Here is a 19,990-nt window from a genome sequence, read left to right as displayed (position 1 = left end):
TTGTAAATAAAAAGCTCTACTTGGCAACAGTTTTGTTTGCAAGTTTGTTATCGATATAAATTAATAGTGATATTGGCAAAAATGTATGTTTTTTTGTAGCTCTAATGATATTCAGGTGATATTTTAACACTGAATGTGCTAAAACATGTCTATAAATGTCATCCAAGTAGAGAAATATCACTTTATACTTCATTACAGGTGAAATACTGGGCTAATTTTTGTATATCTCCAAAACGATACACAATGAATTTTTCGATATATTTCCCACCTCTACAATGGGTTTAGTTCTGTCAGACTTACAATGTTTTTGGGATAAATATTAGTTTAGTTGGTAGATCACTACCAGGTTTTACTGACACATCATAGAATGGTTATACAAAATGTTTCAGAAATAGTTACTAAAATCACAAAAGTAGGTTTGGATGACATTTTGTTTTCCTTGATACCAGCGGGTTTTTCCAATTCAAGCTGATTTAAGTTTTCCTTAAATATAAATAGAAAAGAGGAACAAACTCTTTATAAATGTAGAATTAGACTCTGTGGTAGTTTGCAGTTTACATTTACATAGTGTACATTAGCCAAACGTTTTGTGATATTTTTGTAATAAGTGATATTTAGAAAAAATCAAATTGCATAAATCATGTATGAATCAAATGAATCATAAACACTAAGTTTGTGCTTTTTATTTATATTCCGCTCTCTTCGCAGCTTTCCCCCCATTTTTTTCATTACCGTATAGACCAGTGGTGGAAAGTAAGCAGTATTAGTACCACAGTAAAAATGCTAGGTATCTGTACTTTATGCACTTTTTTGTAGTAGTAGTATTTCTATGGCTTAAACCTGCTGAAATGGCTCAGAGACTTAAGTTTTACACTTTGGCTTTAAAAATTCTTATGACCAATAATCAGGACATTTATCTATCAAAATCACAATTTAACACTTTAAATCAGTGTGAACTACTTTTGCTCCAATATCTGTACATCTACTTGACAAAATGTAGTATTTAAGCATAAAAAACACAGTATAAACATTTTAAAAGATGAAGATACTACTGCAGTTCTGGTTTGAACGCTTTATTGTGAATACAGGAAATCAGTAAACCGTAGATAATACGATTAGACCACACGGAATCAAACCCAGCCCGAGAGATGCGCGGTTAGTCGCTCGCTTTCCCCTGGAGCGTAGACGTTATAAAAACACAGTAGAACCAGCTGGAAACGGCACAAACGCGACTAAACGCCGTTATCACCAATCCCAAACAGCAGCGGCGGAAGGCACGGTCAGCGTTGGTAATTGCACAAAAATACGTTCATATTCCTGACGTTTTCCATTTTTTTCTGAGCTAATTTAACCGCAACTACAGCACAAGACGTGGACGTGATGTTGAGAAAAGGTCCAGATTTGTGTTATGTAAAAAGGCAGGAAGGCTCAGTTAATGTTAAGAAATGTCCTATAATAAAAACTAAAGGCCACGTCGCTGGTTTAAGAAAGTCAAATACCCTGATCAGAGAAGGTTTTGGAGGTAATGTGTTCCTTCAGCATTTCGAACGAGTGGACCGATTTTGACCCCGTTTTAAATCTGCTGAACGCTTTAAAAACAACACAAAAGAAACAACAACAAAAGAGGGCCGTGTCCAGCAATGATTGCCAATGCGACCGGACAGTGGTCACACACAGATTACTACTTCCTGTACAATACTTTTTTCTTAATAAGGCAGATCATGGTAACAATTTAAAAAAAAAATGTGGAAAATACAGTAGAAGCAGCATGGGAGGGGTAAGCGCTAAAGGGCAGAAGGAATTTTTCATTGGTCGATTTTTCTTTTTTTTTTTTTAAACCAATCACGAATTCTGGATTGCGTAAATCTCCATTTTCCCCATTTTTTTTATTTGAACAGATTTTTGGGAATTGAGAATTTGAGGGAAGTGGTGACTGTGCGCAGCAAAAAAATGAATATCTACTTTATTAAAATAACTTGAATTCAGGAAAAAAATAGTAGTTTTGACAATTTTTGATGTATTTAGTTGAAAGGTCAAGACATTTAGACTAGTTAGTCATTTTTGATCAATTCAAATAGCTTTTTTTTTTAAATACATTTCAAGCTTTAGAGTAATATTTGACTTTAAAAATACTTTTACTGCATGGACAATGTTTATTTTTGTTTTGTTAATAAGAAATATCAGAGGGTTTCAGCTTCCTGTTTTATTTTTCCATTCAAAAAAGGTACATTATTTTGTCTTAAATTGTTTAAACTCTATGGAAACGGTCTGAATTTCACATCACTGTAAAACCCATGGACAGAAACATGTTAAAAAAACTAACAGAAATAGACACCAACTAGAAGAAAAATCATCAAAAATACACAAAATAACGTTTAAATTTCTGATTTCAAGTCATTTCAGCTCGTCATAACACTAATTGCATTGTTAATGGACGGAGAAAGCTAAGTTGGAAAATGGAACACAATCCAGAAACGTCTTGGTGAAGGAATGACTGAGTGACAGCGAGAAAAACAAAAAGAAAATGGAAAAAAAATAACGAGTGGATCAATCTTCCCAGTCCTTTTTGATCATGAGGCCCCACTCCCAGGAGAGGTGGTCGTGCTGGTCGTCGTCGGTGAACTTGGACTTGATGGTGTAGGAGCCGCGGGCGAGCATGCCTTTAGGGGCCTCCTCCAGGGGCGTGACGAACTCGTAGGCTTCCTTTGGCCGGGGCCCGTAGCTGCCCACCATGTAGTTGGACTTGTCCACTGCGCGGGAGGAAAACAGACAGTTTTTGTTACGGTTTCATCAGATCCGAGTGCTTTATGTTGGACGTTTCGGACAAAAAGTCCTGTCTACTAAAAGTTAAACCTTATCAAAGCTCTTTTTTTTTGTATAATTACGGACGTCTTTTGTGTTTCTAGCCCGAATTGTTTCTAAAAATGTCTGTAAACATCCCCTAAATTTACCTACTGTATTTCAGCAAACTTGACCGCAAATGTCTGTGATCGGGACCGTTTCTACTCCGTGGATTTATGCAAATTTAAGAAAATAAATGTATTTACGCCCCATTTTGCGTCCAGATTTGAACTACCGTATTTTCCGCACTATAAAGCGCACGTAAAAGTCTTTAACATCCTCAAAAGCCGTCCGTGCGCTTAATATATGGTTTATTTCTGGTTGTGCTTACGGACCGCGAAGATATTTTGTGTGGCACATGGTGTATAAAAAAGATTTGGGACACGAGACGCCGATGTGCGACTATATTTACAGTACTCCGGAACCGGAAGTCCCAACAACATGTGTGCAAAGCATTCTGGGAACAGTAGTCTACCTGCACGCGGCACACGCAACACTTTGTCAAAACGTAAACAACATTTTCAGTCAGGCACAACGCAGACACCTACCGGTAAATGAAGGACCCCAAGATGGCTGCAGCCAAGAGACCTCTTATATTATTAGAAACGCGCTTACGGGCTAAACTATCAGTCAACTGTGGGATCAGAAGGCCGGAATCATCACTGAACTGCCGCGTGGCTCCGAGATGCGGGATCACATGACCAAAGAGATTTTAGCACGGAGCACTATCGGCGCTTTGGCTGCTTTTACCATTATGCACCCCAGCAGACATTAAACCGGGACGTAAACAATCGGGGCTGTCCCAGGTAAATCGGGACGTCTGGTCATAGCTGTGCGGGATGTACTTGGGCGCATTTGAAGGAATTGATGACGAGGAATGAACTGAAAAAGTGAGTGTATTGTGTTGTATTTTACGTGTTGCATCTCAACGAGGCTGAGAGTTGTTGTGAATACGCTAACGTGTCTTTTAGCGGTTGCAGAGTGTGTTCTGTGTTTGTATTTTACGTGTTTACAAGTGATCTTGACTGAGTTGATTTGGATATGCTAAGTGTCTGTTAGCGATAGCAGAGTGTGTTTTGATGTTGAACAATGTTGATCTGAATGAGTTGAACGCGTTTCATAAAGCTCAGCTGACTCTGACTTATCCGTTTTGTTAATCTTTTGCGCTTTATCGTCCGGTGCGCTTTACGTATGGACCAGTACACATGGTACACAGATAGCTGATGGTGCGCTTAATCCGGTGCGCCTTTTCGTGCGCAAAATACAGTATTCATTCACCACGGACCAAAAACACAACACAAACATGCTTTTGGTTTAAAGTTTAGCTCATAGGGCTGTACAGCGCAACGGAAAAAAAACCTAAAATAAAAGAAATTAATTAAAAGTCCATCAAAAATGGGATGAAAACAGTTTGAATGAACACACAAAAACGCAGACATTGTGCAGTCATTTCAATTTCACAGACGTCCCCAGGTAATAACTAATCATGTTGGAATTGGTCTTAAAAGGGCTGTAACTGATTGTTTTTCACATCACTTGAGTCAAAATGAGAGCGCTGTGTGCTGTCTGCATCTGACTGTTGTGTGTTTAATTCTTCACAAAGCAGAAAGTACACTGTATGAAGTGATCTAGTTATACTTTTCACGTTTCTAAGCTAGTAAGAAATTGGATACAACGCCTTTATAGGTATAATTTTCTTTTTTTGGCAGACTTTTATGATTTATTAATTTGACAGCAGCCCAAAGTTATTCCTTACTCATCTAAAGCAGTCCTAGCATCCTAAACTTTCACCACGATGAGTTTGTGCGAGCTTTTCCACAACTTTCAAATGGAAGCGACAACGAGCACAACAGCTAGCATGCTAACAGAGCACTTCATGCTTCTCGGGGGTAAAATGCTCTGTAATTGGACAGCAGACAGCCCACAGCGGTCTCATTTTCAGAAGAGCTGCTTTTACAACACATCTGTATCTGGGACCCGACAGATGTGACTATTATGTGACAAAGATGTAAATATAAAACTCTGGTACTTTAATAATGCATGTCGTCTAAACACATTGCAATACATTGAAAACTCATCTTAAAAAGGTATTTGTCGTTTGTAAAATAACAGAACTTTTACATTGGTTTGTTTGATGTTTTGTTACGTAAATCAGATTTCACTTGGAGTTATTCAGTTGAAGTATTTTGAAATAAATATCACTTTTGGAGGGATAAATGCCACAGAGTAAAGCCTCGTACAGACGGCCGTATCGCGCCCGACGCAGAATTTGAGCGCGTGTACATTAGAAAGATAAACGCACCGGACTAAATACACTCAACAGCAGACGTGCGTCCGAGTCGTCCTGCACATGCTCAGTGGAGGAGTTGTGCTGTGTTGCTTTTCTCGTGGTGTAAATGGAGTTTAATGGCTTTGGTTTATTAACTTCACAAAGTCCAAAAGCAGAGGCGATGGGCTCCGGGGCCCGTCTGGGACCCGCATATACTTCAGAGCTGAGCAGAGTTTAGTCAATATCACTATTAGCTCCATGAACTGCGTCTTAAGGATTTTTTTTATCTTGCGGGGTTTGTTTTGGGTCTTTTTCCGGGTCGTGCGTAGGACGTCATCTCTGATTGGCTGCTGCGGCGCATCTGCTACAGAAAGCTGAACAAATCTGAACATGTCACGCCAGCCGCTTTGGCCGCCTCGGTCGCCTCATATGCGCTCAAAGCGGCGAGAGCGTAAGAAAACGCACCAATCGCGCCGCAAAAACAAAGAAAATCGCGCCGCGGGAAACGCAGGACGCGCGTTTACTATAGACTTTGAATGTAAACTGGACGCTTCGGCCGCGGCGGTGTGGACGAGGCTTAAAACACCATGTATGCAACCACATTCAATCATTAACAATACAAAATGCTTATCGGAGCGCAAAACATTGAAATAAGTCACCTTTCACTCCTTTCCTGAACGTCTGCTGGTTGTACCGGAGTCCGGACACAATTTCTTTGTTCACCTGCAGCAAAAGAAGCCACAGGTCAATCATCTGGAAGACATTATGGTTTGGTTTTGTCAGCGTGTTCTTTGCAGACCTTGAAGGTGATCTTTATCTTGTATTCCACGCCTTCTTTCAAGACGATTGGGTTCTTCTTAAATTTTTCCAGATCTCCTAAAAGTGCAAACACAGTGGTTAAAGTCTATGACAGGTTCTCATGTTTTTATATTTATGACGTTGTTTGGTGAGATTGTCCCTGTGCCATCGTTTTACATCAGTCAAGTTGCAGTTTGTGATGAAAGTTTGGCAAATAAAAGTTGAAAATTAAAGTAGTAGAGTTCTACAACAGAAAACCTCCCCCTCTGATGTCATCAAAAATACAATTCTATAACGCAATTTACACCTTTTTATGTTTAAACAAAATAACCTGTTGTCGGTCATTTGTTAAATCATAAATATTGTATGATTTAAATGGATTTTGGCCCTTGTTTGCTAGATAACAGCTGTAGAATTACCTCTAACTCCTGTATGTCATATTTGCTGTCCATGTCAAACCAGGAAGTGACATTATAAACTTCACCAAAATTACCAAATTGGAGAAAAATTGGTAAAAATGTTTGGGAAAATCTTAAATATAAATCATAGTCCCTTTATTTGACTGAAAAGTGTAGTCTAAAGTGTTATACAGACTTCAACACATTCTACACATTTGCTGCAGTAACAGTAAGGTCCACCAGGGGGCACAGTCCCTCTCTCACACAGGGCTTCATTAGAGCCACAGAGCCATAATCAGGCTCATGGATGCACCAGAACCAGACCATAGATCCTGCTCTAAGAGGAAAACTAAAACCTCATGTACAGCTGCTCGTGGGTCTTATTCTGATAAACTGGACATTCCGTTTAAAATTATAGTTCAATTACAACGAATATGGTGGAAAGTGAATTTCATTTTACAGTTTAAAGTCTGTTAATTAAAAGGAGACATCCAGGAACTTAGCATTTAACTATACTACATAAGAAGATCATTTTACATGTTGATGATTTTAAACTGTAATATTGAGCCAAAGTGTCTTTGGAATAGAAAAAGGTTCATTCACTTCCTGTTCAAAACTGCAGAACTGACAAGCCCCGCCTCTTCATAGTGACATCTCACTTTAACAAGCAGCAGATTGTCTTTACATGTTTTTTTTATTTTAAAAGTAGTTACGTTACATTTTAAAATCTTCCATATTTCACTCACAGTCTTCAACTAAGCACAGGGATGTGGGCGGGGATAGGAGGTAGGGAAAACAGGACTTTTCTGAGCACTCGAGCCTTTGTTATAAGATGCCGGAATCATCTAAATACAACTGAGTAAACTGATGATGAAGCACTGTTGTCACAAGGTTAAAAGCTCATTAAAAGGTGATTTAGCATAATATGTCTCCTTTAAATCTTGCAAAAAGATAAATATTTGCTTATTTTTTGTTCAAAGAATGAGAATGTAATATTTTGAATATTCCACTGCAATTAAGACGTCCTGCATTTGACAAATTGTACTTTTGAAATGAAATGCAGCCTGGTCCCTTCCTCACAGCCATGTTTTTCCCCATGGTTGCTGAAACTATCGGCCGGTGCGTTCTACTTCTGCCCGACTCTGTTCTGTTCTTTTTACCTTCAAGGTCGAGGAACAGTGGCTTTGCTGACGTTTCACACATCAGGGTCATCCGCGTCACCTGGACATTTGAGACGTTTGGATCTGAGGACAATTCAAAAAAACAAAACGTTAGCTCTTGATTCAGACCCGTTCAGACATCATCATTCACCCCTGAATACTACGGATGGAACTATATACGGTTCTGAACATTTGGGTGTTTTGCACTGGTCCTTCAGCCTGAAGGCTTTGATGGATGGACGGACAGTCTAAGCGTAAAAGGGGGAGAGAGGGGGTATAGACATTCGGCAAATGTCGCCAGGGAGGCAGCAACCACACATGTACAACGCTGTTAAACCCTGCACCACCAGCAAAGTACTATTATGGACTGTAAAGCACTTTACCTTACACTTTTGTATGAAACCGCTTTATAAATAAAGTTTGATTTCATCATGTTTTCCTCCACTAGGGGTCCACAAACTTTTATCCTCAACGGGCCAAAATGAGTATGTATGAGCGTGCTGAGGGCCAAACCTGATTTTATGTTGCATTTCAGTTTATTTGCAAATAAATTATGATTAAATTGTCTTTTATTAACATGTTTTAATTAACTAACACTTTATGAGCCCTAAAGCTGCGAGACAGTAAAGGTTAAACAGAATAACTTTGAAAACATCCCACCCTCACCTTCTACCACCTCTGCAGCGGCCCCCAGCAGCGCCTCCTTGTACTTGCGCAGGCTCTCGTCGTCGGCGTCGAGCTCCTGGATCTCCTTGAGGCTCTTCTGGGCGGGGGCCTTGTAGTTGACTGAGGATTCGTCCTCGTTCTCCGCCGCGATGGCCGCCAGCTCCTCGGGGGTGGGCTCGTGTTCTGCCATCGTGTAGTAGAAAGTCCTGCAGGGAGAGACATTTAAGAGACATTAAATGTCTCTAACATTTAATCTGTTAGAGATGAAAGATGAACGGAAGTGAAATTGCAATTTGAACCGTTGGAACTGGCTTATTGTGAAAGGTAAATATTACAACAAGTTAATATAGTATAGTTGAGTAGTATATTATAGTTTTTATTCTATTTGTTTTTAGCCACTATCTTTCATTTATTATTTTTTAAAGATTTAATGTATTAACTGTTTTATTGTTTTTATTATTTTACTATTTTATTGTTATGTTTTATCATTATATTTAGGAGCACTGGTAGAGCAAGTGTATTTAATATTTTGTGTGCAGCACTTTGAAACATTTCAGTTTGTAAAATGGTCCTATGTAAATAAAGTGGATAGGATGAAGTACATGGAGATACTGTGTACTCGTACTTTTCTGTACAGCAGTTATATATGAAGTTGAATTATGGTGACGAAGAGTATTAACGGCTAAAGTGCTCAAAATCAGAAATTGTTTATTCTTTTTTGACATTTTGATTTACTAATGCTGCCGTGTTTGTAATAAAAACATCTTTTGGCGTGTGAGTCTGTAAAGTTATCAAAATACAGTTACATCATTGTATTTTTCCACTAGTTATGACTATTTGGCCCTAATGTGGAGCCTGGTTTTGGACTTCTATTAGGATTTAGTGCAGACTCAGAAACCCTTGGTGAACTTTGAACCCAAATTTTCCCACCCTGGATATTCTGAGAGGTCGGAACAGGCTTGTGTACGTGGCAACAGGGCTGACTGTAATGAGAGCGGAATAATGAGGCTCAACAATCATTCAAAACAACAATTACATGAAAGACTAATTGTTGGTAACTATGTGCCAAGGTCCTTTCGTAGAGGTGCAATATTAGGAAATCTTTGCAATAATGTTTTGTCTTGTCTTGTTGATATGTATGGCCAATTTTGATCATTTTCCACATATATATAAAATATATATATTTATAAAATACATAAAATATATAATTTGAAATGACTACTACCAACTACTTTATGGTCCATACATTTCACAACTCTGTAAAAAAAAAAAAAAAAAAAAGTATGCAGCTAGCAAATGTGCTATTGTATTATATACACAATACAATTAGAAATAATCCATAAATTACAGTTTGAGGTCATCTGAACTCAACTCTACAAACTACTTCAAAATATGATGCATCTTCTTCATATTCAAAGCGATCACTTTTAGAAATAAACCCAGAGGCCATTTCAGACTATGAGCTTTGGTCAGTGTAACACAGCACTGCTAATCCCAGAGCATCCTAATCCAATCAGGCCCCGGCCATGAAACCAGGATTTCCCTAATGTACTTAAGTATTAGAACTGACCGAAATGTACAATGTCTCATGTGGGACAAACGGAACACAGGCCAAAGGCCAAAGGCTAAAGTAACACTGACCATGAACTAAAAATGTCCATGGCCAGCTTTTCTCACACGTACAGAAAAGGAATCAAAATGACAAGCAGAGAAAAAGGAAAACATCTGTTTTTGTCATGCCTTTCCTTGTTCATTTTAATGCATCAATATTATTTATTTATTATTTTTATTATAATAATTATCATGTATACCCCTGCGACGAGCTGGCCCCTGTCCAGAGTGTGCCCTGCCTAAGGCCCAAAGTCACTGGGATAGGCTCCAGTCACCCGTGACCCCGAAAGTAGAAAATGAATGAATTTACGGTGTTCATTTTGAGTTTGTGTGTGTTTGAGTGGGGGATCTCTTTGTTATTGTATTACTGTTATATTTGTTATATATATTTTTTTAATTGACAACGCTTCTTCAGGGACAATATAAAAATCTCACCTTAATAATAATAATAATAACTTTTATTTATATAGCGCTTTTCAGTGACCCAAAGACGCTGAACATAATAAAAAGGGGGGGTATTTACAGACAGGGGGGGACAACACGTACAATACACATTAATATACAGATAAAATGAACAAGACAGAAGAAGTAGAGAGAAAAAGATGGGGATGTAACAGGGGGTAGAAGAGTAGGCAATGGGGTAGAGGAGGCTAGGGGTAGGGGAGGTCATAGGCTTGGGTGAAGAGGTGTGTTTTTAGGCGGGATTTGAATGTTGTGAGTGAGGGAGAGTGGCGGACAGGTTGGGGGAGGGAGTTCCAGAGTCAGGGTGCTGTTCGGGAGAATGCTCTGTCACCAAAAGTTTTGAGTCGGGATGTTGGTGCAGTCAGGGTGAGAGAGGAGGAGGATCGGAGAGCTCGGGAGGGGCGGTGGGGGATGAGGAGGTCAGACAGGTACGGGGGGGGGCAAGGTGGTGAAGAGCTTTGAAGGTGAGGAGGAGTATTTTAAAGTTTATGCGCTGCTTGATGGGGAGCCAGTGGAGAGAGCGGAGAACGGGAGTGATGTGATCACGGGACCGGGTGTGGGTGAGGAGGCGGGCAGCGGCGTTTTGGACCATTTGGAGTCTGTGGAGGGAATGGGAGGAGATGCCAGTGAGGAGGGAGTTGCAGTAGTCGAGGCGGGAGGAGATGAAGGCATGGATGAGGGATTCAGCAGCGGGGAGGGTGAGGCAGTGTCGGATTTTGGCGATGCGGCGGAGGTGGAAGTATGAGGTCTTGACGATGTGGCTGACATGGGGAGTGAAGGAGAGGGTGGGGTCCATGATGACACCGAGATTGCGTACCAGGGTAGAGGGGGTGATGGTCGAGGTGTCGATGCTGAGAGTAAAGGGACCAGTTTTATTGAGAGTGGATTTGGTGCCAATGAGGAGGAGCTCTGTTTTGTCACTGTTCAGTTTGAGGAAGTTGAGAGTGAGCCATGATTTTATTGTAGAGATGCAGGTTTCGATGTGGCTGAGGGGAGGGTTTTGGGTGGATTTGGTGGTGAGGTATATCTGGGTGTCGTCAGCGTAGCAGTGAAAGTCCAGGTTGAGTTGGCGGAGGATGTGACCAAGGGGGAAGATGTAGCAGATGAAGAGGAGGGGGCCGAGGACTGAGCCCTGGGGGACCCCCTGCGTTACTGGGGAGAGGGTGGATGAGTGACCGGAGAGGGAAATGAACTCTTGCCTGTTGGTGAGGTAGGATGTGAGCCAGTCAAGTGCAGAGCCCTCAACACCCAGTTGGCGCAGCCTTTGTAGGAGGATGGAATGGTTTATAGTGTCAAAGGCTGCGCTGAGGTCTAGTAGTAACAGGATGTTGAGGGCCCCGGAGTCTGCAGAGGTGAGGAGATCGTTGAGTACTTTGACCAGGGCTGTTTCAGTGCTGTGAAGTGGGCGGAAGCCAGATTGGAGGGGTTCATAGAGGTTGTTTGACTGGAGGTGGGTGTGAAGTTGGGCGGCGACGATGCGTTCCAGCGTTTTTGAGAGGAACGGCAGGTTGGAGATGGGGCGGTAGTTGGAGAAGTTGGCGGAGTCTAGGGTGGGTTTTTTGAGGATGGGGGTGATGGAGGCCAGTTTGTAGATGGAAGGAACATGGCCGAGGGATAAAGACAGGTTGAAGAGGGTGGTGAGATGGGGGATGAGAGCAGGGAGGCAGGCCTTGGTTAGATTCGTTGGGAGGGGGTCGAGAGAGCAGGTGGTGGTTTTGGAAGCGGTGATGAGGTCTATGATATGAGAGGAGTTAACAGAGGAGAAGGTGGTGAGGGCAGGGAAGGGTGGGTGGTCAGGGAGAGGAGGGGGGGCAGGGGTGGGGGTGATGGAGTTAATGGAGACGGCAGTCATGGAGCTGTTGATTTTGGAAATTTTGTCATTGAAGGCAAGGAGGAAAGAGTTGCAGAGGTCAGGGGAGGAGGGTGGAGTGATGTCCGGTGGCTGGAGCAGCTTGTTGACGGTGGAGAACAGGGTGCGAGGGCTCCGGTGGGAGCTGTTGATGAGGGTGGAGAGGTGGGCAGATTTGGCGGCTTGGAGAGCGTCACGGTAGGAGGAGATGTGTAATTTGAAAGCTTCGGCGTGGACGGTGAGGCAGGTTCTTTTGAGGAGTCGTTCGAGTTGGCGGCCAGTCTGCTTCATGGTGCGGAGTTCAGGGGTGTACCAGGGGGCGGGGTTGATGTATGAGACAGAGGAGGTTTTCCAGGGGGCTAGGGAGTCAAGGGAGTCGGAGAGGGTGGTGTTGAGCATGACAGCATAGTCGTCGGGGGAAGAGGGTATTCAAATGATGAGATGGATGGAAGGTTGAGGTTCAGTTCAGTGATGGATGTAGATTTTTTTATGAATAACAGCAAGACCTCCCCCACGCCCGGAGAGGCGGGGTTTGGCAGTGTAAGTGTAGTTGGAGGGAGTGGCTTGGTTGAGAGCATAGAAGTCCAGGGGCTGTTGCCATGTTTCACAGAGGAGAAGCAGATCAATGTTATTGTCCAGTAGCAGTTCAGATATAACAGGTGATTTGTTGGCGAGGGAGCGGCAGTTCAGCAGTGCAAGGGAGATGGATGGGGGCGCGGAGATGGATGGGGGCGCAGGGGTGGGGGGGCGGAGGTTGCTGAGGTTGGCAGTGCGGCAGGTGGGGGTGACGGGGGGGGCGAAAACTAGTCCAGAGTGAGGGGATAGGTGAGCCGTCGTTGGAGTGTTGGTTATGGGAGAGACCAGAGCCCCTGTGGATGTAGCGGGGCCGGCGAAGGATCCCAGCTGAGCTAGCTGCAGAGGCAGCAGCAGCTGGGAGACGGTGGTTATGGTTGAGGAGGTGAAGGTCAGCAGCGGTGTAGGTGAGTAGGCGAGAAGTTGGTGGAGCGGTGGCCTGGAGGCGTGGGAGTGATAGTCCGAGGAGGAGATGGAACGTAGCAGCAGATGAGAGTAATCCAGTTAGTATGTTGGCGGTGGCTAGAAGCTGGTTAACTAGAACCTTCTTATCTTATGTACACTTCCTATCCCTCAAAAAGAGGTACAAATCCCATAGTCATCAAAAAAGATGTCAGTATGTTTGTATGTTCTTAAATCTGGATTTTCTAACCAACCTTTTGTGTCTTTTTTTAAACATTTATTACCCTATATTGCTCTTTTGGGTTGCACCGTGGCATGAATCAAATGCAATAAACGTGTTTCTCAGCAGAAACACGGTCTATTAATATTAAGGCTGGAAGATATGACCTATAAACTTTGCATTGTGTGATGCGATCTTTGAGCAGATTTGCTGAGAAAGTAATATAAAATGCATAATGTAATTTTATCTCGCCAGAAAAACGTGACATGAATTGTCACAGAACATCGTGTGCTCTGACCGGGCCAAAAAATGGAAAAATACTGTAAAGCGTGCCAGATCTCACACATGTAAAAGTACAAATACCGTTCTCTACGAGCATCTGAAAGACATCAACACAAGCAGCTGGGTGAGAACTGCAGGAACCATCGAAAACACAAGGCAACGAGTCACATGATCAACAGGTCCTGAATCTAAAAAGCTTCTATTCAAAAAATAAAATAATTGTTTTAAGTAGGCGGGAAACAAAGAAATACAGCAAGTTTGTCGACTCATTTTACAAAAGATAACGGATTGAACGTTGATTTTTGTTGCAAAATCAAATTTGAGTGTTTATTGAAAAACATCACGATTTAACGATTATTCGCATTTATTGAGACTGTGAAAAAACAGTGAAATCTTTCATCCCTGTAGTTCGACATATCAGAATTAAACATTCTGAAAATAAAGTTAAATTTGCCAAATCAGCCAGATATAAAAAAGTTCTTTACATTTAGGTTTATTTTTTTAGACAATAGATTGAAAAGAAAAAACAACAACTTAAATTTCTCTTTCTATAAATAACAGCTGGAACAATTTTTTTTTTAATTTTTTTTTTTCAGCACAATCAGATTGTACAGCAGCCTGTAAGCTAGCAGCAGCCTGTAAACTAGCAGCAGCCTGTAAACTAGCAGCAGCCTGTAAACTAGCAGCAACCAGTAAGCTAGCAGCAGCCTGTAAGCTAGCAGCAGCCTGTAAGCTAGCAGCAGCCTGTAAGCTAGCAGCATCCTGTAAGCTAGCAGCAGCCTGTAAACTAGCAGCAGGCTGCAAGCTAGCAGCAGGCTGCAAGCTAGCAGCAGCCTGTAAGCTAGCAGCAGCCTGTAAGCTAGCAGCAGCCTGTAAGCTAGCAGCAGCCTGTAAGCTAGCAGCAGCTAAATGTCAGACTGAGGACTGTGTCAGGAGGCGCATCGTGTTTACTATACACAGTGCGGCAACGTATTAGCATTAGCAAAGCAGGACTGGGACCCGTATTTTTGCTGTAAAAGCACAGATTCTCTCACGCTAAAAGTTTGTGTCTGTTTGTGAAAGGTGTGCACGGTTTTGACAAGAGTTCTAACGAGTTTAGCGAGACTAAAATTAAATAAACTTTTTTTTTTTAAATGACTTGGTACTACCTAAAATTGTTTTTATTACCCGTTTTTTTTCATGTAATAAAGTAAGGTTTGGCCCGAGTAAAGTTAGATTGTAAAAACAGCTGTGAGGGGAAATATAAGATAAGATAAGATAAGATAAGATATTCCTTTATTGTCCCACATGGGAATATTACTCCAACGTCAACGCTCTTCCATCTAATTACAGAGCGTTTTAATCTACACGAAGCAAGAAGCATCAGCGTTGGTTTACTGTGATGGCAAAAGTTGTGAAAAGCGTTCATAAACTCATCGCAGTGAACAATTTGGAAGCTAGAACACATTTTTCATGGTTTTTAAGACAGTTTACAGCACCTTTAATTTGTCAATTTTTTTTTTTTTTTTATCAAAACTTCACATGAAAAAAACCCTCATCCATCTACCCATGCTCAATAACTTTTCAAAATTCAGTCAGGTTAGTTTGGGAGCATCCTGACATCACCTCCTTTCCGACGACACACATTCTTGCTCGATGAGGACTTTGGGACAAAACAGCGCGCTATTGTTGGTCCTGGGACACATACGCTCGTCTGATAAACTAAAGTCAAGCTGCAGCGGCGAAGCCACTTTCACCTGCAGCAGGATAATCCCAGCGTTTGACTGGGATGGGAACCACACCACCACAACACACCCAGGGATTAGAGCGGCACTCTGCAACATAAACGCTGCCTCTGTAAGATTAGAGAGAGTGGGATTAGGGATGAAGAGGCGTCCTGGGACAATGGCACCTCTTCGGGATCATTAGCGTTGTTATGTCAAAAGATCAGGCAGTTCACTGAGCACCAGCATGAACTTTGCAGTAATAAAAGATAAACTTAATCAACAACTACTGAAGGTGTCAATGTAACATACAGAAAAGATAAAGCATTACAATAGGAAATGGATAATAGGAAGAATAGGATAATGTAGACTTAGTCGTTTCTGCTTTCTAATTGTGTATTCATCTTGAGAACAAAAAAACAAACAACAACTTGGCCGATATCTGATGTTTTTGGGATTTTAAAATAAATCAGCATCACAATCAGTAAAAGCATAATAAAACAGGAACAAATGTTTCCCCTAATGAAGAGACAAACATTGAGGAATGCCATAAACTTTTAAACAGCGTTCCTCTTATGAAATGCGATAACACCCACAGTGCGCCCAAGTGGAGTTCAAGAACAGATTCAAAATATGTGAAAATAAACGGGAAGTTCAATTGTTGCCAAAGACCACAATGTCAGAGATGAGTACACGCCATTTCCTGTTAACAGGGAAATGGTCTAAGCAAATGATATAACAAAAAGAAAACATGACAAGTATTTGAAAAATTCGAATTGCTTCACACAGCTCATGTGTAATAGTAATTGCCAACGATATCTACGTAACAATTCTTGAATTTCACACTGAATAAGTCAGTGATTGTAGAAAAAGACTAGTCAGAGTGAGAGCTAAATTTGTATATAGCCATTTTTGTGATAAATGGCACAGATTAAAAGCCGGTCTCGCTTACGAAGCCAATAAGATGAAAAATTGGTATTTTAAACACATCTGTGCTGCAGACTTGGCACGCAAACCAAACCCTTAAGTGTATGTTTGTTAGCAAGAGACGGATTAACCAATAATGCAGCTTTACAAGTCAGACAACCCACAAGTGTCTTTCTGCAAACTTCCTTCTTTGTGCTTCGTGATTCACATCCTTTAGCTGCTAGCATGCACAAACCGCAAGAGCACAAGGCTTCAGCCACCACCTACCGCTTTTTGAGCACCGAATTATGCTCTTCTAAGCTAACCTTGTCGTACATTTTTGGCATGCCGTTACAAAGAAGCAGCAAAACACTTGAATGGCTTAGAACAAGACATGACAGGTCCTGCCAAAAAAGGGAAATATTTACAGCGTACATACAGCGAGTAAGGGGAAGTTGCAGAAAAAGATTGGTTGATGCAACGCAGCAGAACTAAGAAAAATGTGGATTGCGTGCCTACTTTTAACCAAAACTTAACCACACACATGGTAAAAGTTGTTGGCAGCAAGAGTAGAAGTAGAATATGTATGTATATATATGAATATATATTAAAAAGGGTAATGCTCAAAAACGTGTATACAACCTGGAGTGTGAGAGAAAGGTGTCGTGGATTTTAAAACGTTGGTATCGAAAAATATGAATCGACAAATATCGTAGATCGTAACGAGCTAGAACTTTACTTTCAACCGAGACATATACAGGCACATTTCAGAAACGATCATTTGATTTTACTTTAGCCAATCGGGGGAACTAAATAAAAATGTAGACAAAATTGCCCACCCAAATCTCAGCGTAAAAGTGCGGTTTTGTGAGGGAAGAACACAGAAACAAAACCCTTTACCCCTGAAGAACTAGAACAAATAGGAAGCTTTATAAATAGCCGGTGAGAAGTTTGAGTTCGTGGCTGCAGGAAGCTAAAACGTCGGACATTCTCTCACTTCTCAGCTCTAGCGGATGAAGGAGAAGCGACTGAGGTAAAGCTCGGATTGAGTCGGCCTCACGGGGCGACTGCAGCTGTGATGTAAGATGAAGTCCTGCACTGCTGCGCTGACAATGCACAATGGAGTTTAGGAGTTAGAAAAACAATAGGCCATGATGTGTGACAAATTGTTCATGGATGATTGTATTTTAAAGAGGTACTTGTGCGACTTGTACAGTAGTGATGTGCCAAAATCCTCAAATATCATGAGAAAAAATGTGTAATACAGTATCGATATCGTGGGCCGCTGTATCTATATATTGCCGTGAGTCATTTTTGGTCAAATAAAAATGGGTGTATTGAATTTTGAGTTTGTGCAGGTCGTGGTTTAACAAAGAATGTTTTTGTTCAAATGTATTGGGTTCTTTTAAGAAATAGTGATAGCCCATAGAATATCACGAGCAATATATTGAGTATCAGATGTATCGCAAAATCGTGATATTATCGTATCATAAGCAGTGTATTGCATAGAATCGTGAGGGACTCTGAGATTTCCAGCCCTACAGTACCGTGATTTTTCTTTCATGGACATAGGTTATATTTATTTTTTTTATTTTACTTGCAAAGAAGTTGACGTAAATCCTAATTGTCGTTTACACCATTTTTAAACAGATTGAAGAACGATGCCACTTAAATTGATGATAGAGCTGCAATAAATTATTAATTTTGCTTATAGGTTAATGGATTGATGGTTTTAGAATGATTAATGCCCATAAATCAAATTAGATGAAGCTATAGTGATGTCGTTTGAGGACATTCTGGCTATATTTACAGACATTTTTTTTCTTGTGTCGTTCAAGTCATAAAACCTTTTCTCTCAGCACATGGCGCGTTTTAAAGTGTGTATACTACAGTCAAGATATTATCATATTACCGAATTATCAATTAGCTGTGATTAATCGATTAACTTCAGCCCTAATAGACGCCAGCCTTTTTATTTTTAACATATGAACTTACAAATCTGCTTTCAAAAATGTCAACAAATAGCTTATCAATCTGATATTGTTTTAAGGTTCAAACAAATGTCGCTAGTTTATCTAGTCCACTACCCAAAGCCAATATATGAAGGAGATCTGAAGACACAAAAAGTGCCCTACGGAACTTTCACAGGCCATCGCCCGCGGAAGAGAAGCCACAAAGTTTATCATAATAAGTTTGCCTGAAGATATAATTTACGATTTCCCGCAGAAAGTCTTGGGACATAAACGCAGTAAAAGGACTACGGGCGATGCGCTACCTTCAAAAAGCCAAAATGGAGGCAAATTTAGGTGTGTGCCCTGAAGGGAAATTGAAAAACTTGTCATTCAGGAAGTGGTGAGAGACGTGCACTTACAACTCGGATTAAGCATGTTTAAGGGCGCAAACTCAGTCAGACGTTGTAATTTAGGTCAGGATTGTGCAAATCGGTGAAAATAATTATGTCCAAAGCTATGGATTAATAATGAGGCTTTTGCGGCGGCACAGCGGCCAGATCACGCTCAACACCCGGAAATGAGTCGTGTTCCCGGTCGGTCTTTGAGAAAACTACATACAAGAAATCCAACGCGTTGATTCACGTCAAACAGCTAAATAATATGTTTTTTCATAAACGGTAAGAAAGTTAATTTTAAGCGTAGATATAGCGAGAAATGTTCCTCAAACATGCTCCCGCTGCTTACAAAAGTTCGGCGCTAACGTTAAAGTTTCCACGTAACGATCAAATATGCATGAATCAGATGAGAAGAGTAGCTATTAAAGACTGGGGGAAGTATTCAGCGGCTCTTACCGTAAAACCGGAGAAAAAGAACGGTCTCCTTTTTTCGCACGGAGTGAAAGCTGCGTGAGGAAGAGAGCAAAGTCTGCGCGAGTGGAGCTCCCGCCAATACCGGAAATACACCCGGAAATGTGTAACGCCAAAGTAAGAGTCGAATTTGGCTACAGAAATAAAATTCTATCATAATCCAGTGATGTGAGGAATACTTTTGTAACGTTTTCTGATACATGTTCCAATCAGAGAATACTGAACACTAAAATGGTTTCATGTTAAGTGTTTTTGTCTCAAAGGCTAACATACATTAACTTGAATATGGAATAGACAACATATACATAAAAGTACAAAGTGGAGTGTTTTTGTGAACGGGTAAGTTCAGATTTGGTCTTATTTTATTTGCTGTATGTTTTTTATTCAGACAGTTTTTCCAAAGGTACACCCTGGACAGGGGCCAGCTCATCACAGGGTAAAATAATATAAAAAAGAAAAAATGTGCATATAGTTCCGAAAGGAGAGGGGAATAATTCATTATTGATTACATTTACACACACTCAGCTTTGTGTTCATTAATTTATTTTGGCGAGACTCGGCTAATTCCCCTTTAAGAATTATTGAATGGAGCACCTGAACTAGTGGGTCAGTTTCGCGAAAAGTGCTCGTTATGTACGAGGGTACACAATTATGATAGGATTAAAAACGGCTTTGTTTCAATGTTTGGTCTTCATTGATCACTGATTATACAAGACCAGTTTTATTTTTCCCTTACCAATTCTGTGCAGTTCAAGTACATCATGTTTTGAACCACTATACTTTGAATTGTATTTTCTTCCCAACACTGGCAATGGAGGTAAAAAAATAAATCTAGTTTAGTATTATAACAGTGCCTTATGGTACAAATGAGCTACATATTTAAGGCAAGTTCATGCAGCTTTTTACAGTACTACTCTAGTCGCTTGCATGTGAACGACACAGATCTCCTTCAACCTGTAAATAATTTAACGCCCTAAATTCTGGTCACCATTTTACTTATGACAAATGCAGCACATTTGAATGGGGTGGACC

General features: G+C 40.9%; 1 protein-coding gene across 1 annotated transcript; it reads right to left on the bottom strand.

The window, feature by feature from the left end:
• Positions 1 to 1,052: 1,052 nt before the first annotated feature.
• Positions 1,053 to 19,056, bottom strand: arhgdia (Rho GDP dissociation inhibitor (GDI) alpha). The gene is made up of 6 exons (XM_072442533.1): positions 18,944 to 19,056; positions 8,133 to 8,338; positions 7,467 to 7,550; positions 5,910 to 5,986; positions 5,770 to 5,833; positions 1,053 to 2,750 (listed from the first exon to the last, which is right to left on the bottom strand). Exons 2-6 carry the CDS (start codon positions 8,320 to 8,322, stop codon positions 2,548 to 2,550), a joined length of 618 nt encoding a protein of 205 aa, XP_072298634.1. The 5' UTR covers positions 8,323 to 8,338; positions 18,944 to 19,056; the 3' UTR covers positions 1,053 to 2,547.
• Between the last annotated feature and the right edge of the window lie 934 nt (positions 19,057 to 19,990).

This window comes from Eucyclogobius newberryi, unplaced genomic scaffold (assembly GCF_026437365.1).
Source record: "Eucyclogobius newberryi isolate DKJ021-1_F unplaced genomic scaffold, fEucNew1.0.hap1 SCAF_13, whole genome shotgun sequence".
Lineage (NCBI taxonomy): Eukaryota > Metazoa > Chordata > Actinopteri > Gobiiformes > Gobiidae > Eucyclogobius > Eucyclogobius newberryi.
The sequence above is the reverse complement of the archived record's forward strand: the minus strand, read 5'-3'. Positions and strand labels throughout refer to the sequence as shown.